The 26,427-nt window shown below is 37.7% G+C and overlaps 1 protein-coding gene across 1 annotated transcript; it reads right to left on the bottom strand.

Annotated features, from left to right (window-relative positions):
* Positions 1-1,102: 1,102 nt before the first annotated feature.
* On the bottom strand, positions 1,103-25,965 carry TSPAN15 (tetraspanin 15). The gene is made up of 8 exons (XM_067552943.1): positions 25,688-25,965; positions 17,232-17,417; positions 14,051-14,125; positions 11,103-11,198; positions 9,082-9,198; positions 4,394-4,441; positions 2,828-2,944; positions 1,103-2,341 (listed from the first exon to the last, which is right to left on the bottom strand). Exons 1-8 carry the CDS (start codon positions 25,781-25,783, stop codon positions 2,189-2,191), a joined length of 888 nt encoding a protein of 295 aa, XP_067409044.1. The 5' UTR covers positions 25,784-25,965; the 3' UTR covers positions 1,103-2,188.
* Positions 25,966-26,427: the final 462 nt, after the last annotated feature.

The raw sequence follows: 26,427 nt of genomic DNA, 5'->3' as shown, positions 1-26,427 counted from the left end.
TCCAACAGGACTTTACCCTAACTCCTAGGATAGTTGTTTATTATCATTTAAGAGTCAAGTTGGACAATTCTGGCACCCGGAAGAAATATGGAGATTTCAATACTAGAGACTCCTGGTAAGTGAGGAAAACTAAGAAGAAACAAGTGGGAAAATGGAGGAAGTGAGCAGAGAGAACAAGAGCAGTGAATGGAAAGGAAATAAAATAGTAATGGGAGGAGAAGTAAGGAGGAAAGGATGGTGCTGGATTTTTGCCATGTCACTTAGAGAATCAAAAAAGGAAAGGTTAATGAAGGCAAAAACAAAACAGCAGAAAAAGATTTCTTGATCTGGCATTTGGCTTTTATTTATTTGCAGAACCCCAATAATACTTTCACCTTTTGCCTGTGAGAATGGCAGGGGCTGGAAATACAGCAGAGAAGGTGCACAGCCAAAAAATGGATTAGTCCTCACAACACCTCCAAAAAATATTGTTTCCATTTTACAAAAAGAAAAATGTAGGCACAGAGGTTAAATGACTTGCCCAAAACCACAGGACAAATCAGTGTCAAAGCCAGGATTAAAATTCACATATTTTTGGTTCCCAGTTCTGCTCAGACCACTAAATTACACCTCTTTAAGAGCATAAAGTAGGATCAAAGAGGAGAAGAGGGAAAACAGGTTTCTCTCCTGAAGGGAGTCGCAGATGATGGAGTACAAGAGGAATAAGATATTTTTCCCCAGTCAGAAAAGACTGAGCTATTATGCAGACTGTTGTCCAAATCTTCAAAATTCACAAGAAAATATTTGTTGTCCTGCTGCTGTTTAAAAATCTTATTACTGCAGATAGTTGAATATAACACCATAATATAGGCCCTAGCCCTGCAGTTGCATAAAAACTGAACTTCTCTGCACTTGCCTGAAAGTTCATGAAAAATAGATTAGGCAGACGATTTACATGTTAATATCTCAAATCTATTAAAGTTCATGACCGAACAGATCCCCTTTAAAATTATAATCGAAATCAGATTTAAATATGGTGTTTGTTTTTTAAAAACACCTTCATAAAATGAGAACAATCCAATTTGAAAACGAAATACCTGAACATAAAGAACAACTCCAAAAATCAATAGGCAATCTAGTTAATTTACTTGGAGGAAAAAATACAAATACTTACAAGATTCAAATTAATCAAACATCCAATAACTCACATACAAAATCTGTACAGTAGTAAATTGCATTAAAATGTTTGTCAAAGCACTACCTGACTGACTCAAACATTGGCATATTATTAAAAGGCACAAAAGATTCATCAATGAAAGTGTGCTGCACACTACATGCAGTTATATTTCCTTAGATCAGTAAATCAGTCAGAAGCAGCATGAAAATGTTATTAAACATGTATCTGGTATCGCAAATTGGCTTAAAATACAAAGACACACAAATCTCCCTTTTGATTAGGAATCAATATGAAAATACAAATATTTAAATATGTCAAACTAAAATACAAAAGCTCTTTCCAAAAATGTTTAGCTCTCTGTTTTCCCAACAAAGTATTTCTCACCACAGATCATTCAGTAACCATTCAAAATGTTTAGTCAACAACTGTCAAGCAGGGTTGGCCCCTGGGTTTGTGCTTTGAGGGTAGGTCTACACTGCAATTAAACAGCCACAGCTGGCCTGTGTCAGCCTTGGAGGCCATGCACTGCCTTGAAGATATAACTGAGGATAGGAGAGGAAACACAGGGCCTGTGTCAGAGGCAAAGAGCCACCTGGGGCAGCAGAGTTGGGAAGAGCACCAAAATAAATGTTTGAACTGAGCTAGTAGTATGGTGGCAACTCTTCTGCTTCTGCAGAACCCCCTTTCCTTTGTAGTACACAGGATCATCTGGCCCCACTTTTTAATTCTCATGATATCTAGCACTCTCTCTAGCGCATGAAACACCCCAGAGTGCACAGCCTGAGAGATCCTGTGAAAATTCAAAGCATACTCAAAATTGAAATGCACAGGAAAAATAGTTAAGACCACGCGGTGGAGAGAGTTAAAGATTCTGGTTTTTTAAGTACACATTTTTTTTTAAAAAATCAAAAAGGTTAATGGATTAATTACACTCAAGATCTTTAAGATATGCAGGAATACATACAAACCACAACACAAGATTTTTTTTTTTTTTTTTTTAAACAGCACTTGAGGTATTGCATGGTAGCTACATTACTCAGGATAACACATACAGCAACCTGCACCTGCAAATTCAGTTTCTGGTTTCTGCTGCGTTCCTTCAAGAAGACCCTCATTAAGTTTGTGTTCAGCAATGACATCCTCTACACGAGTTATGTAAAGTAAAGATAACAACACTCCAAGGAACTGTGAAATAAAACAGCAATTATAAATAGGAGACAAAGTACTGCTTATCCAACTCCTCTCTCTCTAAATTTTTATATATAAAAATTGGGGCCTCAAGCCAGCGTAATCTTGGAGAAGGAAAAATTCACATTTGAGGGGAATGAAAGAAATATATTTATGATCAGCTGATTTTTAAAAAAGACAATAGTGGCTGTTTGAAGCTGCTCTGGGGTTTGGAATGTTAGAATAAGTCTTGGTAGAGACAGATTAGTGGGAGAGTTCAGGTGAGGTGGTTAGGGGTCATGAAAAAATGCAAAATATGACATTGCTGTCACTAAATCAGTGGGGCTCTGTGCAGGCACAAAGATCCAGCCACAAAGATTTACACAATGCACAAACTTTAAATAAAATCTTATTTTATTAACTCTAAAATGAAATCCAATTCTGTCTACCAAGGCAATGAACTAAACGTTACCTTTAATGGACAATGTAATGACCTACCCTTACCTGGGGTAACAATATGCCAAGCAAGACACCAGCCATGATGCTGTAGTTGTCTACAAACCAAATGAGTACTGCATTTGTGCATCCTCGGATATAGATAATGTTTTGAACACTCAGGCGCTGTAAAATAATGAAATATACCTTCAAACAACAATTTAATTAGAAGTTGACAGAGATACATTTCTGGAATATAAAGGGTCAAATACTGCCTCTTCCACGAAATCCCACTGAATTGGCATAGAAGGCTTTTCACCAACTCTCAAATAATGTATTATGAAATGTTTCGAGTCTAAACAGGTGCTTTTTACATTCCATTTATACTTTGCTTATACTATACTTATACATTCCATTTATACTATACCTGCCCTAATTTTAGATCATATGGAACACAGAGGAATCTATCCACTTTCTATCCCTGCTTTCTAGGCTGCTACTGCTGGAACACAAAAATGTAAAATTGTAGACAAAGTGCTATCCTGCCTTGCAATAGGCTCCAAGTAAGCTGGAGTCAAAAGAATTTAAGGCTCAAGCCTACAAAATTCTGAGCACTCTAGACTTGAACCAACAAAGCATTTAAGCCCATGAGTCATCCCATTGAAATGAATGGAACTGCTCACATGGTTAAAGTTAAGCAGAGTTAAGCAGGTTTAAGTGCTTTGCTGGATCAGGGCCAGACTGGATTGCTTAGCAGCTTGCAGGACAAAGCCCTCAATCAATGACACTAAATGAAGGAAAAGGTCATATTTAAAGGTGATTGCCAATCTAAAAAATGAACAATTGAAACTAGCATTTTATGCTAAGTGCTTTATAAGAGAGGTATTTAACCCAACAGTAATTCTTGTTCTACAAGCCTGTGAAGTACAGACCAGTGGCAGTTATTGACTTCTGTTCAATATGCATTCTACTACTGTGGGTTTGAGCCTGCAGCCTTTCTCACATGAGCAACTCCAACAAAGCCCACAGCACTGAAGTCAAAGGACTACTCCCATGAGTGAGATCTCCAGGATTAGGTCATATGTCACATCTACTCTTAAAAATATGAAAAGCCTGCCCACAGAAATATGGCACTCCCTACTTCCTCTCCAGTATTACGGTATTTTGTGAACTCTTCTATATTTTGTACCAACTATTCTGGGATATAAGACATTGTAAGAAATAAAATAGGATTTACAAACATGGGTTTTTATTTAGTGAGAAGGCATGGCTTTCCTAAAAAAATGTCCAGGTTCCAGTCATGGAATTAGCATTACTGAAATAATCTGTTGTGTATTGAATATGCAGTATTAGATGTTGGGCTGTATTTCTCCTATTCGGAAACAAATCTTTCATGTGAGTCAAACCAGTAAACCTAACGGTGGAAGAAAGAGAACATTTCACAAGCAAACCCAATGTTTCCTCATGGTTTACTACAGATAAATCAGATGAATCTTTGATTTCGTTATACTTAAAAATTTAGCAAAAAAGTTAAAATAATGTAAGCATCACATTAATAATTTGCTTAACTTTAGCAAAATCCAGAAAAAACAAACATGACACACTTTACAATTAAGTAGAGATTTTTTAAAGTACCTCTCTGTCAATAGTTTTATATCCACACATAGTGTTCATAATGTCTGTCTGAAAAGAAAAAATAAATGTCAAAAATTGGGGAAAAAATAATCAAAAACACAATTTTTTTTTACTTTTCACTTATCAGATTTATGTAAAGGCAATTTCAAAGCTTGCAGTGAAGCCATAGCTGTGCATACATAGTCTCTTCTCCTCACAGGCCATCCTTATCCAGGTAGCATCATGTCTTATGCATGGTTGGTTAGGCAGCTGGTTAACAAACATGGTTGGTTAGGCAGTTGCACAGTAGAGTGAACTGCTAGATATGCTTGCCAAGGTGGGCAATCAGGATAAGGCATTTCAAAAATACAAGGGTATTTTAAAGAGGGGGTGGCTTCTGGTATCTGTGACCCTTGACCAGTGGAATTTACAATGGTGACCAGACCAGTCATTATCACAGGGAATGGAGCATTGTGAGACAGCTGCTGGAGGACCGTTATGGTAGACACAAGTGTCTACACTCACACTGTGTCAATCTCAGCAAGTTGACCATGGCTTCATGCCATTCAGGGAAGTGGTTTTACTGCATCGCTGTAATGGGGCACTTACATTGGCTGGAGACAAATTTGAGCATAGACACATGCAAAAATAGGTTGACACAAGGTGACTTACATTGACCTAACTTTGTAGTGTAAATCACGCTGAAGGAAAGTGTAGATCCACTATTTATCAGGGAAGGAGAGCTAATAACGGAAGACACCAAGAAGGCTGAGGTGTTTAATACCTGTTTTGTTTCAGTCTTCACTAAAGAGGTAAATTATGACCAGATGCTTAACTCAATAATATTAACTACAAGGGGGAAGGAACAAAAGCCATAATAGGGAAAGAATGAGTTAAAGAATATTTAGATAAGATAAATATATTCAAGTTGGGAGGGCCTGGTGAAATTCACCTAGGGTACATAAGGAACTAGCTGAAGCAATCATGGAACCACTAGCGATTATCTTTGAGAACTCATGGAGGAGTGAGGTCCCAGACAACTGGAGAAGAGCAAATATAAGACCTATCTTTAAAACGGGGAACAAAGAGAACCTGGGGAATTACAGACCAGTCAGTCTAACTTTGATACCTGAAAAGATACTGGAACAAATTACAAAACAATTAGTTTGTAAGCACCTAGAGGATAACAGAGTGATAAATAATAGCCAACGTGGATTTGTCAAGAACAAATCATGCCAAACCAACCTAATTTTCTTCTTTGACATGGTTACAGGCCTAATGGATGGGGAGAAGCAGTAGATGTGATATATCTTATAGTAAGGCTTTTACACAGTCCCATATGACATTCTCATAAGCAAACTATGGAAATGTGGCATAGATGTAATTACTATAAAGTGGTGCAAAACTTGTTGAAAAACCATACTCAGAGTAGTTAATGGTTTGCTGTCAAACAGGGAGGATATATCTAGTGGGTCTCACAGAGGTCTGTCCTGAGTCCAGGACTATTCAATATATTCATTAATGATTTGCATAATGAAGGGGAGAATATGCTCCTAACATTTGAAGATGCCACCAAGTTGGAAGGGGTTGCAAGCACTTGGAAGGACAGGATTAGAATTCCAAAGGGACTTGATAAATTGGAGAATTGGTCTGACGACAAGATAAAATTCAACATAGACATCTGTGAAGTGCTGTAATTAGGTGGGAAAAAACAAATGCATAAAAAAACACTGGAACTGCATCACACTGTTGACTCACATTCAATTTCTGAATCACTATAACCTCCAGATCCTTTTCAGCAGTACTACTGCTTAGCCAGTTATTATTTAGGCCAATTCTGAAAACCCTTGCTCAGGGAAGTATCCTACTAAGGTCAACAGGAGTAACAAGTCTGCATACACTACTCCCAATAAGTAAAGGTTTGCAGCAATAGGCCCATAAATGTGATGTCACTTCTGTCGCAAGTGATTTAATACTTTTCAAAACATTTTAGCCAAATGAATAAACAAACATAGACCATCATTAAACCATTTCATTTTAGACATAATACTGACTAAGACAAAGCTGTTTAAGATAAATGTATCAGATAAATCTGGAGTGACTATTTTGACTCCAACTGAGTTCCTTCGGATTTACATCAGTGTAACAGAGATCAGAAGCTGGGACTTATATATTAGCAGAAGCTTTCCAAGTGATCAGAATCTGGCCCTCACACATTAACAGAAGTTTTCCATGACCACAGAGTGAATGAGTAATTACAAATCATACCTGTAATTTTCCATACAGAAACCAGGCTGTATTTGGAAACATTTGTCAAACATACACGTTTGATTAATCTTTTGATTTTTTAAAAAAATAAAGACTACTGCTCTATGGACATGGTCGTAATGTCTTCTATACAAATTAGATCCAAGAGTCAGTGCTGCAAGATTCCACAGATTGTACAGTGGCATATTCATGACTCAAGGTTCTTGTATTTTATAATAGAAAAGTTAAAAAAAACAAAACCTTAAAACATTCTACAGCATCCTGTCTAGTGGTCTATCCTTAAATCAAAAGATTGTGTTTTGCTTTGAGGTTTCACCTTGCTCTTTGATAAACAGAGCTGAGCAAATGATTCAAAAACTACATTTATTCTGTGAATTCAGCCTCTTTCTGCTCATAAAACATCCATAGACTACATTCCTTATTTTAATGTGTCAAAGTTATTGTTTTCTTTTCTTTTTTAATACTCTATGGACTGATTGTTTTCATTTGGAATTCATGCTGCATTGCTTATTTGTGACCGATCAGGAAAGTTGCATGATATTGTTTCTGTTCTCTGAACAGACAAGAAGAAAACATTTCCTGTGGAAATACTCTTGTATGCAACTCTCAAAGGACGGTTCTGCAAATTATTCATGCCAGAAAAAAAGGTCCATCACTCAAATATTAGCAAAAATTGAACATAAGAAGTACAAGCTGACCAGAAATGAATTCATTAATAAATCTAGAGTAAATAATTATGAAAGCAGGCACTATTGTGTAGTTTATACTACTGTTCTTGCACAAATGTGAAGTAACCAATTTTAAAAGTGAGGCTGCAATTTAGACCTGTATTTTGGAAATAAAAACACTATTGTGAATTAACAAAAATCTGGATTGTTCTTTATTGGTCAGCACCATCCCACTGCACCCTGGGTCAGTTTCTGATCCTTGCAGTGATCAAATTACTCCATTGCAGCTAAAGATTGAAGTTACAGTATTTTCACACAATTGAATGTATTACTCTCAAACAGATAAAACTTAAAATATTAATTGCTTAGTCTTGAATTCTGACTATGAGTCTATCTAAACTAGATTCATATTTAAATATTTTCCTTTCTGTTCTTAAAAACAACATAGGCATAACAAAAAAGGAAAATAAACATACACATTTTTATAGAATATATGCATGGTATAAACAGCATACAGCAAGATTCCTGAGCCAATTATTACAAATAATTTTAACAAAAAGTTCTTTATAGACGCACTAACATAAAGAAGTGCATAAAAAGTGTTATTTATATCAGGTGAAAATAAATTATCTACCAGCAGATCTTTGACTGGAACTGTCCAGAAAGCAAACATTTAGATTTGGCATGACAAATACAGTATAAAAGACAATCTGGTAGCCTTTTATCCAAGTTGGAGAACTACAAGTACGTGGACATGTGCAGAAAGATGTATGCATCAAGTACAGATGTTAATGCCAAATTCCCTTATTTAAAAACAAATTTGATCAGGAATAAGGAAAACATGGAACTGCAAGGTGAGCAAAGTTGAAGAATTACATGAGTACCTTATTTTTCTGTCTTGCATACAGACCTCAGTTCCAAAGATGGAAACAAAGTGGGAAAGGCATTTCCAATATTCTTTTTCAATTGTGGACCATTTCCTTATCAAGCTTAGTGTTACACTTAGCCTTCAAATTAAGAGTAAAGATTACAAAATGCTTGTGATGGATATGACAGATTTAGAAACTGTTCCAAACTTCTAACCAAACCAGTACTTTTGGAAGAGTTCAGATGAAAAAAATAAAAGTTAGTTTCTGCCTGTCTCTCTGACAGAAAGCTGACATTCACTGCTTTCAGACAGGCAGCAAAAAGAGATAGGGTATTTTTGAGCTATTTGGACCAAATTTCCTGCTGTGTGTCATGCCATTTGAGGAAAGAAGAGGTTAGTTTCTCATTGTAAGTATTCAGATTTCTCATCATTGGGGATGAACTGCTAATTAAGAGTATGTGTGTACACACACAGGAATACAACTTATGAGAATGCATATAATGCTAAAAGCACAGCATGAACAGTCATAAGAATTTAGAGGTGACATGCAAATTAGAAAGGATAAAAGAAGCATTTAGCATGCAGCTGATTCAGAATTATTTCCCCCTTTTCACTTTCCCCAGAGTCACAGATCACCAACTCCCACTTCAAGTGGCACCCCACAATATACTTTATTGGCCCCATAACAAACTTGGGGAGGCAATGCTTAGCTGAAAAACCTAGCAGCTATGAAACTCTGTTCCTTTTTGCTTCATTAACAGACATACTTCCCAAGAATCTTAATTGATGAAAAGTTATTCTTTAAGAGAATGATGAGTAATTTAGGATGGTTATTTTTCTGTGAAGCATTGAGATTTAACAGATAATAATATCTAAAATAATCAGATCAAATAGAGTATACATACCTTATTTCTGATGCAACAAGTATAAGGCACTCCACAGGCTAATGGTCCTGGTGCAGAACACTCATGGTATGGATTTTTTGACCAGTCTTTAAAATCTTCCCCACCACAACACTTAAACTTAAAAAAGAAAAAAAATCAGTCTTAATAAAAATTTTTCTAATAACTGCAGAATGAATCAAATATAAAAATGAATTAATTTTAAGAAAACTCAATTATCAGTGAGGAAAGAGGCAGCAGCTACTAAGGTGTCTGCTTGTCATACCACTGACTCATTAGCAAAAGTTATATGAGAGCATGTCCCAAAATTGTAGTCAAATTCACAAATAAAATATGTAGGATAAGGGAAAATTAGATTTAAAATGCATTTGAACAGATTCAATGTCTCAAGTAAAAAGCCCAAACATAATTTATAGAAACCAGTAAAACCACAGGATTAGAGGTAAAATGGAGGAAAATCTCCATGTCTGTAGAGGAGGTTCAACACTATATTCTGCATAAAATTGTATCCACAGGAAAGTTTCTGTCTGACTTACAAGAAGGGAAAAGTGAAATTGAAAGACCAGTTTGTTGTTAATGCACACATGCCATTTAGGGGTAGTGCTGAAGCTGACAGGGCTAAAATGTGACCTATCAGCTTGGTTTTGATTAGCAGGTGTTGGGGGGGGATAGATTACATTGCCCATCAAAACATCTAAAGAATCCTGCTCCTGAAGAACAGGATCCACCTTCAATATGCTGTCTATTCAAAATGACTAGCAGCATTATGGATTCATGTCATTAAGCCACTACTCTAGATTTCACAGTAAAGTAGTTGACACTAAGTCCCAGTTCTATTTTTTGAAAGATGATAGATTTGGATCTGAACAACATAAGACTTATTTCTTTCTTCATTGAATTTTGAGCTGGTCAATTTTGAGCTGGTTAAAAAAATAAAAAAAAAGAGTTTAAACACAAAAAAGATGTTATATAGGGATGTTCTTGCAAATTATAAAAAACAGCAGAACATTTTCAAAGTGATTTAATTAACAGAACAGGACTGTTATCCTGCAAACCAAACAAATACTGTAAATTTACACTAGTCCAGTCAATTAAAAGAGTCCACATGGTATTGATTTTTTCAAAATGAGAAAAAAGAGTGAGTTTGTCTATCACTAGTACTTATAATCACTGTACATATACATAACTATTTGTAGAACATGGAAACTCTTAGAAGCGTATGAACTAAAATGACAAGATTTCTTAAAGATGGTTTGTTTTTGAAAACTTTTTCCATGTTAACTTTGTTTTTGAAAGTAAAGTGGCATTTCCATAATGATGTTATAAAATTTGTGTACCATCTGGAGCCATTTAACAAAAATTGTTCAGCACATCCATACATTGTATAGGATCCTCATACACACATCTGAACATTTTCTGTTTCTTCTATAGTCTCAGAAGTATATGTCAGATTCTTAAATAATCCAATAAACATTTTAACAAAGTAGCTTTAAAAAAGGCTATCAGTCAACCATGTATGCTATTAAACCATGTTCAGCTGTGCTCAACATAATTTCTGAATTTTAGTTGCAGATACACTTCCTTCAGTAAGCATTTCAAGAAAAAACTTGAAGAATTTATTTAAGCAAAATACTTCCTAGCTTTTGTAAGTGAGGCCCAATTCAAAGCCCATTACAGTGAAAGGAAAGCATTGCACTGTCTTCAGTAGGATTTGGATCATGCTCTCAGGCCCAGATTCACACTCACAGATGTAGGGGTTGCAATTTGTATTCCTCACACCTGCAAGGGAAAGAGGGCTTTAAATGCCACCTAAAATTCCAACAGATCCCTGTCAGCAGAGAGTCCAGAGGAGATTTTCCAGTTCACACAAGAGAGTCTATCACCCCCAGTTCATGGGAGTTAGATTGACACACTAATGGGAAGAATATGCTCCATAATATTTATTATGGAGAGTTATATTAAGGGGTTTACCATATGTTCCCTTCTAACATTCATTTTAATTTAACTACTCCCAAAAAACAAACCTGCTTTTGAACAAAATCCATTATGTTTTTGAAGTCCAGATCATCATAATAATTCTGAATTCCTCTTCGGATATTGTCATTTAAAAAGTCAATTGTCTAGGTAACAAAAGCAAAATAAGATTTATCACTTACATATTCTATACAATATTAAAGAATCAACACCTATTGATAGGGTAACTAATGTGCATAAAACTAGTATAAACAGATATTTTGTCATAATAGATGTAGGTAGTAACTAAATTAGGCCCCGATCCTGTAAAGACTTATTCACTTGCTTAATTTTAAGCACATAAGTAGTCCCATTAATGTCATTGCTTAAAGTTAAGCACATGCATATGTTTTTGGATAATCAGGGCCTTAGAAGTCTATTTATATTATCATAAAAAGTATTAAAACTATCTAGCTCTTATATAGCACTTTTCATCTGTAGAACACAAAGCACTTTACAAAGAAGGCAATTATTATTATCCACATTTTACAGATGGGGAAACCAAGGCATGGAGAAGAGAAGTGATTTGCCCAAGGTCACCCAAGGCTAGTGGCAGAGACAGAAAACAGAACCCAGGTCTCCTGAGACCCAGTCCAGTGCAACCTGACCCTTAACAAGCCAGCTCAGATTGTGGGATTGGGGAATGGTCCATATCTGGCAACTCCAGAGCAATGGCCTGCCAAAGGACACCTTCTTTGGTTAGAGGAGCTGCAAATGGTGAATTCACAGCATTTCTTATTTTTGGAATTTCCTCCGAGACCTTTTCCATTCAGCTTACTGGGAAAACACTTCATCCAGTTCTCTGGGATCCAAAAACTCAGTTCAACTCCAGCTACTCAGGTTACTTTATTAGGCATGTAACAGCTCTGTGCCCTTCCTGGCCAGGTCCAGACACAGACACAGGAGGTTTAGGTACAGGGTTGTACCATAATTCCAAATCATGTCACACACTACACAGTTTATACACATTTTTCCAAGCTACTAACATCTATACTTCTTGAATCTAATTGGTTTGGACATGATAGGGATCGTGTAAGCACTAATCACTTTGCAGATGGTGTAAGGACCAAATGCTTATATTCTTATCTTATGTACATTGCAAGCTTATCAGTTCAGGGTGTTCCCACTTATCTCAACTTGCCCAAAAACACAGTCTCCAGCATACTGCCTCTCACACCCTTGTTTAACCTTGCACTCAAATCAAGCTACATGCAAGTTTATTCATGCCCAGCAAGATCTATGCCTACACTTAAAACTGATAGGATTAGCTGGATGGACCCAGACAGTCCATAAAGGGAGGTACAAAGTAGAACCAGGCTTCTTCCTGCTGCACAGCCCATTCTCTCTCGCCTCCTTCCTTCAGGGTTATTCCTTGCATGAAGTATTTGTTTCTTGTTGCTCTGTCTGTTCTGGGTTGTTTATATGCAGTGAGTTAGGACAACATGCTATGGGCACCTCTGGATTGGAAGCGACTGCATGGGTATATGTGGCAGAATTCATTTGCTCTGATTTGCAAAATCACAACTTTGGCTGGTTTGCCCTGGCAGCCAGGGTTAGATTTCCCTTCAGATGATAAAATGAACAGAGAGGTGACACCCCACAGAGATCAGGAGTTAGAGAAATGCTCCTTACTGGTACACTGGGTATCAGCCCACCTCTCCTAAAGAAAGGGGCTGGATCTGGATGAAATCCCCGGCACTTGGAAAATGTGGCTGACTCGTAATTTTATCCAAGCCTTGCAATATTTGGTGTTTTTCTTAAATCCCACATTCATGGAACCATGTGATTATGTAAGACTCTCAGCTTCCATGTTTTAAAGTTTCTAGCCCTCAAAGTTGCAGACAAAAGCTTGAAAACATGAATCCTAAAGTCTGAAAAACCAGATGGGAAATAAGTGGATCTGATTTTTTTTTAAACCCTCATTTTATAAGGTCTGACTCACAACTTTTGTATGCTTGACCTGGCAACACTGCTTATGTAAGGCCTGATTATTATATAAGGCCTGATGAAGTGGTCTGCACAAGACTGTGGCCTTGAGCAGGCTTTAGAACAGCTGCAGGACTTGGTAGGTCTTGGAGTAACATGGGCTCGCTTCCTTTGAGCACTGGAAAGGGGGAAGCCAATAACAGCTTGTGGCAGCCATGGCCTTCCCTCCTTTTCACTGCTGCCAGGACAAGTGCCTTTAGAAAACAACTTGTTTAAGTTAAAGATTTATATATTTCCTGTCACTTGGCCTGCACCACCTCTTCTCCCCACAGTCTCAAGAGATCCAGTACCTCCCTTCTACTCCAGGCCAGAGTATGGAATGTGTAGCCGGCATGGACAGCTGGGAAGTTGCACACAGCAATGGAGAGCTAGTACGTGTGCCTATCAAGCTGAACAATCAGGAAAAGGCATTTTAAAAAATTGGAGGTTTACAGGTGAAGGGGTATTCTGGTCTCTGTGTCTCAAAGCAGTTTGGTTATCTAAAGAAAGATGCACAGCTCTGACCTAGTAACAGAACTGAGATAATGTAAGCACTATTGTACTAATATACACATTCAAGGAGAAAATGAAATGCAAAATAGATCATTCACCCAAAGATGACGAAGCCTCCCAAGGAAGCTGAAAATTTCAGAAAGCAGCAAAGGGTGTGACATGGGAGGTAAAATAAAGAAATATATTTCACAACACAGAAAGCACTTGGAAACCAGTTCTGCGTGTCTTGCAGATCCTTACTAACTGGCCGTACCTTTTTCCTTATTTTTTGGGCTCAAGACAAATTGCACAAGTTATGACAACTCCATTTTTTCCTGCTAATTTGAAAAAAACTTTAAAACCAGCACCTTTCTTTAGTCCCTTGCCTTTTACTGTTCAGATGACAATTTAAATACTTTTACCCTCTAAACAGTGTAGCCATGTATTTACATATTGTATGTAACATTACTATGGAGTAAAAATTTAAACTAATTTTGCTCACCTGATTTCTGAAGATCAATGCCACAGCTCCACCAACCATTTCAAGCAACAGACAAATGCCAAGGATGTACATAAACTGTAAAATGTAATAGCAAAAAAAAATCCTAAATAAGCTTAGGATCAAATTTCCTCAGTTCTTCCTTCTATTATTCTGCTTAAGTAAGGAATTTATTAATCTTCTGAACAAGTATCTGTGTGTGTGTGTGCGAGTGCGTGTGTGTGGTTTGAGAGATCCTTTTTCTCACTGATTATCTTCATTTCCTGATTTCAACAAAATTGATATTAACATAGCTTTTTTTGTATAAACACTTGTACTGCATTTATCATTCTCTCTTTATACCGGCATCATAGCTCTTGGAATAGCATATTGATTAACTGATAAAAAAAACCAGAACATTATGTTTTTGTGCTTCCTGAAAAGATAGTGACAGATCAGTAATATTCAAAGTCAGCCAAATGTGGGACTTAGCACCTTTGATCGCACCACCTTGGCTGGTAGTGAGAGCATTTTAAGAGGGTCAGCTGTTAACCGTCACCAGTTTCCTTTTTCCAAAACACTGGGGCAAAAACTAGTGCTGCACTATGTGGATAGAGCACTGGAAATGTTTGTACTTCCTTCTTCTGACCTACTCCTTCCTCTTCCAACTCCCAAGCAGGAAAATACAGCTTGTCACTTGTGAACACACAGTCATAGAAAGGGTAAACAAGGCCAAGAAACAAACACCGCAGAATGCCCGCCTTAGTAAACTGAGCTTACACAGACTGTTGTGAACGACCTGGAACTACTACAGACTGAAGTCTTTTCCTCTACTAGAGACAGAATTAATCTAGGAAAGAGGCACCATGAACCTTTATTGTTCAAATCCATGAACAGATTAGGGGGCTGGAGCACAGGACTTATGAGGACTTATGAGGAGAGGCTAAGGAAACTGGGCTTGTTTAGTCTGCAAAAGAGAAGAATGAGGGGGGATTTGATAGCGGCCTTTAACTACCTGAAAGGGGGTTCCAGGGAGGATGGGGCTAGGCTGTTCTCGGTGGTGGCAGATGACAGAACAAGGAGCAACGGTCTCAAGTTGCAGTTGGGGAGGTCTAGGTTGGACATTAGGAAAAAGTTTTTCACTAGGAGGGTGGTGAAGCACTGGAATGGGTTACCTAGGGAGGTGGTGGAATCTCCATCTTTAGAGGTTTTTAAACTGAGGCTTGACAAAGCCCTGGCTGGGATGATATAGCTGAGGTTAGTCCTGCTTTGAGCAGGGGGTTGGACTAGATGACCTCCTGAGGTCCCTTACAACTCTAATATTCTGTGATTCTAAGTCTAAACAGCAAGAATGGTAAACTTTTCTGCCATAGACCAGGAAGCAATACTGCAGTAGAATTAAGGACTATGATCATTCAACCTCAGATTCTCAGAAGTTTTATCTGTAGCTGTACAGCCCCATGGTTCGACACCTTCTGAGTAAATTTCCAGTGTGCTTTTTAGAATCGCAATCACCCATCATTTTAGCCTACACTGCGTAACACATTTAACTATTTCATAAATAAAATTTGGCAGGTGAATAAAATTATGTTTATATATTTTCCTTATTGTAAACTTATGTTTATATTGTAACTTTGTGTTTAAGTTTGTGACCACAGCACTCTGCATGGGTGAATGGAATTGCCCTCAAATACCTACACTCATTCTTTAAAAGAAATAGCAGAGAAGTACTAGATTACTGCTGTTTCCTGCTCAGGGGTCTCAACTCTAAGACACAGTTCTACATCTCCTTCTCAAGGTACCCCACAGAACCATTCCCCAATGAACGGTAGACAGAGATCTGGATGCAAGACAACTTGTTTAGATTCAATTTGAGTCTGCCATTTCCTCAAAATGCTTCTCCTGACAACTATCACCTCAGTTTATATCTTACTCCATCTATCAAAGTGGTTCACACTTTCAAGACTTCTCTCTGTTCACAGATAGGAGTAGTGGCCAGATATTTTTTATTTTATTTTCAAACTGGCCAAGAGATTGCGCCAATTCCTCTCAAATGCTGTCCTCACCACAATACATGCATTTGTTATCATTAGGCTAGACAAATGGTACACAGTGTACCCGGGGCTAACTTTGAAGGCTATTTGTAAGCTTCAGTCAGTGCAATCAACTTTGGCTGCTAATTCGTGAGTCGGGTTATTATCTATAAAGCCCTTAATTATCTAGGTCCCAGTTATCTCATTAAAGACTGATTCTCCCCCTGTGTTAGATCAACAACACATAGAAAGAATGCTTCAGCTATCTCTTTCAAGGATGAAGCTCACAGAATTTGAGATAGGGCATTCATTGTGCTGAGTCCTCTAGCATCACCTGGCATTCACCTGCTTTTAAAGTGAGATCTAGGATATCCCTTTATTTAGCTTTTCTCTAGCTGTAAACCTTGGAATTTCTTAAAACAGTTTATTGACAACTTTCCTCTGACATAGATCACCTGAGAGAAGCTGGCTTTGCTGCCACAAGGGGATGCAAAGAATATACTCCTTGTTTTTAGAAGATGTTGTTTGGTATATATAAAGTGAGTCCAGATACCATGATGATGGGAATTTTATTACCTTACTATTAATTAGAAAATATTACAAGTGTTTATAGTATTAATTCTACGTACAAATAAACAACCTAATCTCTCAGTTCTTGACATTTTTATTTATTATTATTATTATATTATATTATTATTAAATATTTTATTTTATCATTTGTTCACTTATGGCACAATGCACACGTAGGATGAGATTTTCAAAAGTGCTCAGCATTGGCTGAACTCTCTCCCACATAAGTCAATATATGATCTCAGTGGGAGCAGGGTTAGGCCAATGTTGAGCACTTTTGAAAATCCCACTTGTACATATTAAATAATAATCCATATGATTCATTACAAAGGTACCTAGACAGTGAAATATTCATAAAATAGATCATCATAAAGGATTTTTATAATGTTTAATTGAAGTAAGAAAAGTGACTTGATTGTAATGCTTCTAGAGTTGTGTGTACCTGCCTTGCTTTACATAGTTTCTCTCCAGTTGAAGGAAGGGGGAAAGTACTAACTGTGCTTTTTACGGAGATGGAGAAACTGTTATGGAGGTTGAGCTCTAGTAATATATAAAAATACAAAAGCTACAAAACATATCCAGTATAAAATGAGAGTACTTACTGCTTGAAGAAGGCATAAATTGTCTCTTAAAGAAGCCAATACACCCACGAAAGATACAATAAACATTACAATGCCCAGGAGTATTAAAATAATTGCTGGGGCTAGAAAGGCACTTTGAAGGGTTTTATACTTCTGTCTTTCAACTTCTGCATAAATTCCAATAGCAAGAACAAGTGCTCCTATCAACTGCAAGAAAAAAAGAAAAATGGGTGGTGGTGTTTTTTCAAATAATAGTATTCACCTTAAATACAGAAATGTCATTTGATGAATCATATTTAATTTGTCTTTTTCACTGCTTGACATATACAAATATTGTCACTAATTGCATTGGAATGAATTAGAAATTGTTTACTTCTACAATTACCTTACACCAGTTCCATGAAAAAAACTTAAAATCACTGATCTCTAACTTTACCTGTTAGAAAAAAATATGACATTATTGAAATTTCAAAATGTACTTGAGGAAGGCAGTTTTAGATTTTTTTTTAATTTAATTGTTTACATAAATTTAAATTTGTTTGAGCTTGTTATTGATATGAAATTAAATACACTACAAAGGTCTCAATTTCTTGTATTAAGTTCTCTTTGCATATCACAGAGACCCCAAAATTAAAGTACACTGTAAGCAAGTACAATCAAAATGACCTTCTACATAGTTAATCATTTGCACACCACTTCATGTCATGAGAATTATTATGAAAAGTTGATAAAGTTTACTGTAGATACAGGACCTGATCCTACTCCCTGACATCATTAACAAAACCGCTATTGACTTCTACAGTGCCTGCTTAGACTCAATACAAAGAAGGATTTTTGAGGGAAAAAAGGACTAACATTTGGTTAAGCATCATCCAGCTCCAATTATCTTCCAATGCAAAGGCTCCTTCTTGTTTTCCACCTAATCTGATAAACCTTGGCCACTTCTGGCAAACAATACTTGTTTTAGAAGCCAATCTAGTAGGTCCACATCTTGGGAAGAACACTTACACAGGCACTTTTCCACTAGTAAATCTCTGATTAAAATGTTCAAGGGCTTAGTCCATGTGCAAGTTTTACCAACCTGCTTTTTTAATTTCCTTCCTCCAACAGAATTTGAAGAGAAAATGTTATGCTCCTTGTAGACCAAATCTTCCTACTTGTATGTCAGTATTGCAAAAAAAAAATCTGTATATTACTTCACATTAAATAAAGGGTGAGTTCTAAGTGACTTCACATTTCTTTCAAACATTTTCCCTGGCACGTGATAAACCATTTAATATAGCAATTTTCTTAGCTATCCCAAAATAAAATATGGGATTAGATAGTCAAATACAGGAGAAAGAATTGACTCCTCCCAACTGTAATAAAACCAATTATCTTTAAAGTATAGGCATGACTGTTACTCTAATAATTCAGTTTTGCCAAGATTAGCAATTTTTCACCTTTACATCAGAAATGAAATCTTTCAGGAAAAAAAAAAGACTAGACCTGTTATTCTGCTCTTTTATGGCTATTTCATTCTGCCAATCCAAATTCTCTACACAAGATGTAGAACTCAGTCCACCAGATGATTGTATTTGGACTCATATTAGCTATGGCCATGAGTATTTGGTCACAGCTTCTATTACCCTTAGTAGTAATACTATGTAACTTCCTAAAGATTTGTAAATTCTTGATCCTTTTGCTGTCATAGCAAATCTCACCCACACAACACTTCTTCTATAAATGGTGTACTTGATGCTAGTGTCTTTTTTCTCTTTGTGCATTAATACTTAACACTGTCTTGTTGAAGTCAGCCATTAAATAACTATTTCAACAAGACTGAATTCAGACTAACACCCTCCACCTAATTCAGACCTCTTATTGTATAAAGGAGTTTATGAATCACAGAAGAGAAAATAAGACAAACAGCACTTAATCAACTTTACTACTTAAGTTACTAGCCCTTTTCAACTGTAGCTGTTTTTAACTGGTTTACATCTTTACAAGGCGTCTCTAATGTTAACTTGAGCTTTTAAAAAGCAAAATGTTTTGAATGATCAGTTATAAATTATATTATTATCATAACAATTCATATTACTTTAGATGGCATGAAACTTAGGAACATTGGCAAACAACCCAAAGAATCTTCAAAAAACCTTATAATAGCAATTGTATAACAGAAGATTTGCAGGGCATTAATTTTAAAAGAATTATTATGTAACATAGAATTTTAATCTTATTCTAGTAAAATGTTGATACTGAATAATGCTTTCAGGTTACTGTAGTTTACAAAGAACTTTGAAATGGTGAAAATAGTTTGCTAAAAGCCAGTAACAGAACACACAATGGATTAGTCCTGTGTTTGTTTAAAATCTCTCTCTCATCACTTGAATACAATTGTATATGATTTTTCAAGTTCACTCCTTAAACAGTGTCTTATCAAAAATCTTGGATACCAATTGAATAGATAAATTGCAGGCTTTTTCGCCATTATAGCACGCATATTAATATAACTAATAAACTTCTAGAAAATGCCTTTTTTGTTATAATATATACATCTGGGTTTGACTAGCCTTACAGCCTTATATTCCTTTCTTGGCTTAAAGTTTTAGGTTAGTTTGTGTGTTAGATCTTCCTATCCAAGACCTTAAAAATAAACATGCAATGAAACTGATTTACAATAAAAAGTTAAAAACATGCCCTTTTAAGAATAGATGCACTCATTCATTATTAAGCCAATAAAGTCCAGTGTTGCTGCCCAGAAACAGCACTGTTTTTCCTGTGACATTCTGCTGATGTTGTACAGGTCTAAATCTGAATTTGATTAAATCAGCACCTTCAGATTTGCCATGATTTCAAATGCCTGATTTATACTCTGCTATATCAAAGCCTCTTACAGCCACCATATTTAGGGTTGTGTCAGTTTTTCCATTACGAACTCCAACTTTCAGGGGCTTAACTCAACAATAAAATCAACTCCGGGGTGAAATTTGGTATACAGTGTTTCTTGTTTGGAACTAATTTGTTTAAAAAGAAAATAAATGTTTCCACAATAATCTCTTTAAATGTATACACTGTAAGAGCTGAAAAACAAGTTTCAGTTGTATATGTGTACTCTGGTAGCTTACAAATTACAAATTTTACTAACATTTTATAACCCCACTGCAGATAATTTAAACCTAATATAGCCTGGCAGTTAGACTACATATATTCTGCTAGGAGAGGCATGGTTGGTGGAGTTTACTATGTACTACCACAAGCAACTGCACACAAGACAGTAAACTATTGTATCAGGTTTAAGATGTCCTAAACTGTCAGCATTTGTAGCCAAACCAGCAAGTTTTGAGGGTTTCATTTATCCAATAGCTGAGATACTCTCAGGACCCATCAAGACTTGAAATGGAAAAATTCCAACATTTCACACTTCAAAGTAGTGGCACTTTATAGATAGAGAGTTACAAAATTTGGTCCAAATAAAATGTATAAAACCTCTCTAGAACATTTCTAAAATAGTTATTCTGCAAAATATGGCATACAGAAAATACATCATGTGGGAGGTCTAAAGCATTTATTGACACTCATTTGTAGATTTGCAAATTGAGAGTAATGCAACCTTCCCATAATCATGCGAATAAAACATTTATACTGTGTCATCATGCAATACACACATATTCCATGCTATTTATGACTTTTTTTAGTAGTGGGAATTTCTAAAGAAAGAATAGATGCATTATTAAAATCCTTGTGCATGTGATTTATGCTTACATTTACCTGTATATTTTTAAATGTGAAATTTTTTAAATTCCTAGATTAGCACTCGTATACAGATCAAAATGTATGAGGCTGATAATATAATTATCCCTCTAACCAGCAATGTCATTATTACTTGTGTAAACTTGTCCTTGTGTGCTCTTCTCCTACACATAGACTGAATAATTTGTTATAAAATGTGCATAATAAACCAGCTTTATGTACTGTACTCATTCCATAATAAAGAAAATGAAGAATTATTCAACTGACATAAACAAAACTCACAGTCTAGATGGCTAAAAACAATAGCATCATTGCATTGCATCGCATCAGCCAAGATGTAATAGTTTGGGAAAGGACGTTAACTCCTCCCTCTTACCCTTTCCTGCTAATGTTGACCCTTCTTCCCCTTCCAACTGCTGCAGATTTTTGGTAGAAGTCCAAACTGCACAAAGACGTATGTATATTGTGCATCCTGTATCCTTCACAACTGAATTTAAATTTGGCAAATCATATTTTATTCACACCAGAAGTAATTTGGCCTTGATTTCTTTAACTGAATATGTATCACTATCTGATAGGGACATCTGCTGGATTTCTGTGTCTAGAAAAGAATGAAGTCACTTTCCCAAATGGAAAGAAAAGCTGTTTTTTAACTACTGGTCCCAGCACTAAATTTACAATTTAATTCACATAGAAAAGTGTGTGTCATGTTCTGTAACTGCTCAGCACTAGTTATTTTCATCCTGAAATCTTGGGGGATTGAGGGACTAGTTTTTATTTTAAAACATAATTGTGGCTAGAAAAGAGCCTCTGGAAAAACAGCTTTTTGAAACTGTATCAGTGACTAAGACCTCGTGTACATTAAGGTTTGTATTCATGTTTGAAGCCAATTTTAAAACTCAATTACAATCTAACAGTGTTGTAAAATGCTTTCTGTTCACACCCACTAATGTTACAAACCTTACTACAGGCCTACCTAGGATGTAGGTCATGGAGGAGAAGGCAATTGATGTTATTATGGCTAGCATAGCATAAATATCTCTGCACATTGGAGAGAGAAATTATGCTACTACCTCATTAGCTGTAAGTATTGGAAATCAGTTGTCTAGAAAAATCATGATGCCTGCAGTTTTTTAATAGAGTTCTAGGTGCATAATTGAAGCCATAGCAGTGACAGGACCTTGTAGCGAATTTATTGATTTTGACAGTCAAAACATTTTTTCAGACTATTTTTATTCTGTTTTGTGCACCTTCAATAACGTTGACAGCAGCAAAAATTAATTGGTCAATTACTTAAACAGATGTGTTTCAGAAGATCTGTAAAATGCACATATGGCAAGAAACAGGATTAGATTTTTAGAGACCCGTTTGCTTGATCAAACCCACAAATTAATAAAAAAAGGCTTACAATTTACAGATTTTATACTTATTCTTTAATGAAATGCTTCAGCCCTGATCCATTATTGCAAAAAAATCATTAATGTTAGGTGTTAAAAAAATATTAAGAGAACAGTAATTCTGGCAATTACCACGCGAAAGAAGGGGTAAAGGTAGCTGTACATCACCTTTGCCTCAATTCTACCCCAATAATGCCAGCCTGTGGTTTGGCCTCTAGTGCAAGTTAGCAAAGTTCTGACAGCAGAGGAATTCCCAGTTGCCCCATTAGGCCATTACCCCCTTTCTGGCTGCTTTACAAGTGCGGTGAAAATGGTAGTGCCCATAGGAACTAATGGAAGTAAATGAGATGTGGGTGTGCTTAGCACCACACAAAATAGAACCCTAACAGAAGGGAAAGTATAGAGCAGTTAAATACAGTCAATAAAGATTCAAGCAAATTCCTTCACAAGCTAGAAGGGTTGTTTACTATTAAGAACAAAACTTTACTCTCACAGAAGTCAGTGGGTTTGTATCAGCATAACAGAAAAACAGAATTCATCCTTAAGTACTTATTACACATTTGGAAAACTAAGGAGATCTGTTTCACTTGACTGGGACACTGCAGAATTTAGAGGCAACACAAGCCTGCGACATATTTCAAACAATATATCATACGTTCAATCTGTGAAAGAAGACAATTATACTAACAAAGGAGCCCTTTGCAAGAACAAATGCCACCAGCCCCCATCCTGTCCTCCTCCAACAGCTCTTTCATTGTGACCTCTGTCCTATTTTCAAGTTCCAGAATGCCTTCTAAATATATTGAATTAAGCATTTAGATATAAATAAGGTTAATAAAATAAAAATAAAATAAAAGGGGTCACTAAAACATAGATGCCTTGTGCCAATTCTGTATTTGCAGGTCTGTTATTTATAGTTTTTCATCTCTGGAGCATTTTGTGTTGAGGGTGGATGGGAATGTAAAAGTTGCAGGGACTGTGTGCTGGGGTGACAAGGAGTTATTTAAAGGAAGATGCAGTGTGTATAAACTTTCCTTCATTAACATATGAATTTAAATTGTCTCTGCAAGATTGTCTTGTAAATTGTGTTTGCAAGTTCCATTCACATTAACTAACCTTAGCTCACACTAACATTAGAAATTCTAGTACATCATAATTACCCAAACATTATTTCCTTTTAACAACTATTCCATTATGTCACACTGCACCTTATATGTATTTTGACATATGATAGGAGGAACAAATTTAGTATATTTTCCTAGTTGAAAATCCGAGGGGGGGGGGGGACGACGACGACGACGACAGGAGAATTACAAATAAAGATTAAGTTTCTTAAGGCGTTTTGAGAGTTACTTTGATCTGGTACTCAATGACGCCAGGATTGACTTTTCTGTTAGTAAGTGGTGTATTATACCACGCTAGAACAAGGCTTCCATGCCAAATGAAAGAGTGGATAAGTCAATGAGGTACACATGTGCCTTTACAGAAAGCTTGCTTACAGAAAAAGGGATAATGGTGTTTAAGAAAGAATGGAAGGCAAAGCTGTGCATAAATCAATTTATTAGAAACCCTTTGAACACAGAACAACAGAACAAAAGCAGTAAAATGTTATTAGGACAACTATCCTAATGTGGGAAGGTTATAATTACTGTTGCCATGACCTTTTTTTTTTTTTTTTTGGCAGAAGGCTCTATTTATGGAATGATTACTGTAGTGAAACTAGGAGTCCCCGGAAGAGAAAAGGTTAATTTAAAAAGGTCTATTAAAAAAAACCAAATAATTTTAAAACAAAAAAGGCTAAAAGATATCTAATACCCCAAAAAGTCTGAAATAAAGGCAATATGTTTTAAAGTTCTGATTTTTAGTCATTCCTCAAATTGTTACCGTTTCTTCAACACAAAACTTAAAAGGACATACATTATGAAGACTGAGAAACCCAAAGTAACGTTCTCCCAAGTCATGCTTCAAAAACAAAAAGCCTTACTTTAAAAAATGTGTCCCTATTAGGGGAAAATTATCAGACCTCCAAAACCAGAACTGCGATAGTCTTGAATTTGGAGCTTTTTTAAGACCATGGCAGAAACAAAACTAATCTAGGAATCTGAAATGTCCACATATGTAACATTTCCCAGCAAAGAAAATGATCTATCAGTTTCTACTGCAAATCTAGAACTTCACACCCTGAAAATGGAATTTTGCTATTTTATTCCCTCTAAATGAGTGTTCATCACTGATCATCTTTTTCATATTCAGGATGCATATTAAAGGTGACGTTGCCATTTTTGAGAAGGAGGGACTTGTAAGTCATAGTTGGAGGTTTAACAGCCTAGATGATGAAGCTCTTAGACTGCTTCTCTTCACCTAGCAAGCCTGAACAATGTCCTGAGGCACCATGAGCACTAGTCCGCTGCTTTGCACAGTAGTATAAATACCACACAGCAGAGTTTGTAGTACCTTTCTGTAGGAAAATCAGTAAAAGACTGCAAACAACATTCTTCTTTTAAAAGCACAGACTAGAGCAGATGTAATATCACTGAACAGCCCATAAGCTTAAAAATGGAATCATCCCACATTAATGAGACACAAAACGACAGGTGACGCCTTTCCCCTTCTTAACCTGATAACTTTTCTACCCCATCCGAGTGAGACAAAGCAATTTTTGTTTATTGTTACAGTGTACACAATTGATTTTCCTGCTAACTGCCAAACCTGCCACGCCTGGAAGTCGCTAACTGCCAAGACCAGTCCATTATTATCCACAAACAACCACAAAACTGCACCCCAGAGACGAATTTGGGTTTCCCCAAGGTCCTTGCGGTGCATGGACTCCAGAGATCGCTACCCATTCACAGGACCCAGCTGTAAAACCCTGCGCGTGGCGGAAACGTTCCCGGCCCTCTCTCCCCTGCTTCCCGGACTAGCGCCCGAGGCGCAGCCAGGGCCACGCTGCGGATGACCCGAAAGTCACCCCTGAAGCTCTGCCCCGCGGTGGGGCATTTAGTGATTGGTTGTTGGTGTAAACCGATAAACCCGCCCTACCGGCGCTGGGGGGGGGCAGGGCGCTGCCGCTCCCCTCCCCACACACACGGGCCGGGGGCGCTGAGCTAGTGCAGCACCAGGATCGGGACCGCACCGCCCGCGGCGCCAGCTCGCCTCCCCGCGCAGCATCTGCGGGCACCTCCCGGCCCCTGGGAGGGCGGGGGGTTAATGTACCCCTCTCGCGCCGCCGAGCCAACCGAGGCCCAGCGGCGCTAGGGGTCTCTCGTCTGCCGCCGGCCGGCCCATGCCCCCCGCCGGTCCCTCGCTGCCCGTGCCGGCGCAGCCGGCGGGCGGCCCCTGGCTCACCCAGAAGAGCGTGGAGTAGGTGATGAGCGTGAACTTGAGGCAGAGGTAGGAGAAGCGCGCACAGTAGCGGACTTGCTCCGAGTCCCCGGCCGCCATCCTGCTCCGCGGCCGGCCGCTGCTCCAGCGCCTGCCGCCCCGCTCCGCTCCGCTTCCTGTTTCTCTTCCGCTGCCACCTGCAGGGACCCCGCGCCCCCAGCCGGCGGCGGAGACTCGCGCTCCGCACCTCTGGGCGGGATCGGCCCCGGGAGCTGCGGCTTAGCGGGGCGGGGGACGACAAGGGAGGGATTGCGTGTGACAGAGCCTGTGAGCGAGAGAGAGCCCGCCTGTCTGTGACAGAGCGAGCGACAGGGCGTGTGCGCAGGAAAGAATCACAGATCAGGGCTGGAAGGGACCAACTAAACCATCCCAGCCAGGGCTTTGTCAAGCCTCAGTTTAAAAACCTCTAAAGATGGAGATTCCACCACCTCCCTAGGTAATCCATTCCAGTGCTTCACCACCCTACTAGTGAAAAAGTTTTTCCTAATGTCCAACCTAGACCTCCCCCCTGCAACTTGAGACCATTGCGTCTTGTTCTGTCATCTACTACCATGGAGAACAGCCTAGCTCCATCCTCCCTGGAACCCCCCTTTCAGGTAGTTGAAGGCTGCTATCAAATCCCCCCTCCCCTCATTTTTCTCTTCTACAGACTAAATAAGCCCACTTCCCTCAGCCTCTCCTCATAAGTCATGTGCTGCAGCCCT

This window comes from Emydura macquarii, unplaced genomic scaffold, assembly GCF_026122565.2.
Source record: "Emydura macquarii macquarii isolate MOO-44397 ecotype Brisbane River unplaced genomic scaffold, CSIRO-AGI_Emac_v2 contig_1390, whole genome shotgun sequence".
Taxonomy (NCBI): domain Eukaryota; kingdom Metazoa; phylum Chordata; order Testudines; family Chelidae; genus Emydura; species Emydura macquarii.
The sequence above is the reverse complement of the archived record's forward strand: the minus strand, read 5'-3'. Positions and strand labels throughout refer to the sequence as shown.

What these genes read in the sequence shown, in the direction of transcription:
- TSPAN15 (XM_067552943.1), bottom strand. Translation starts at nt 25,783, where the DNA reads ATGGCGGCCGGGGACTCGGAGCAAGTCCGCTACTGTGCGCGCTTCTCC. An exon ending in CCTACTCCACGCTCTTCTGG is followed by an intron (nt 17,418 to 25,687) that starts GTGAGCCAGGGG and finishes TTTTTCTTGCAG; the next exon opens with TTGATAGGAGCACTTGTTCT. An exon ending in CATTGATCTTCAGAAATCAG is followed by an intron (nt 11,199 to 14,050) that starts GTGAGCAAAATT and finishes TTTGTTACCTAG; the next exon opens with ACAATTGACTTTTTAAATGA.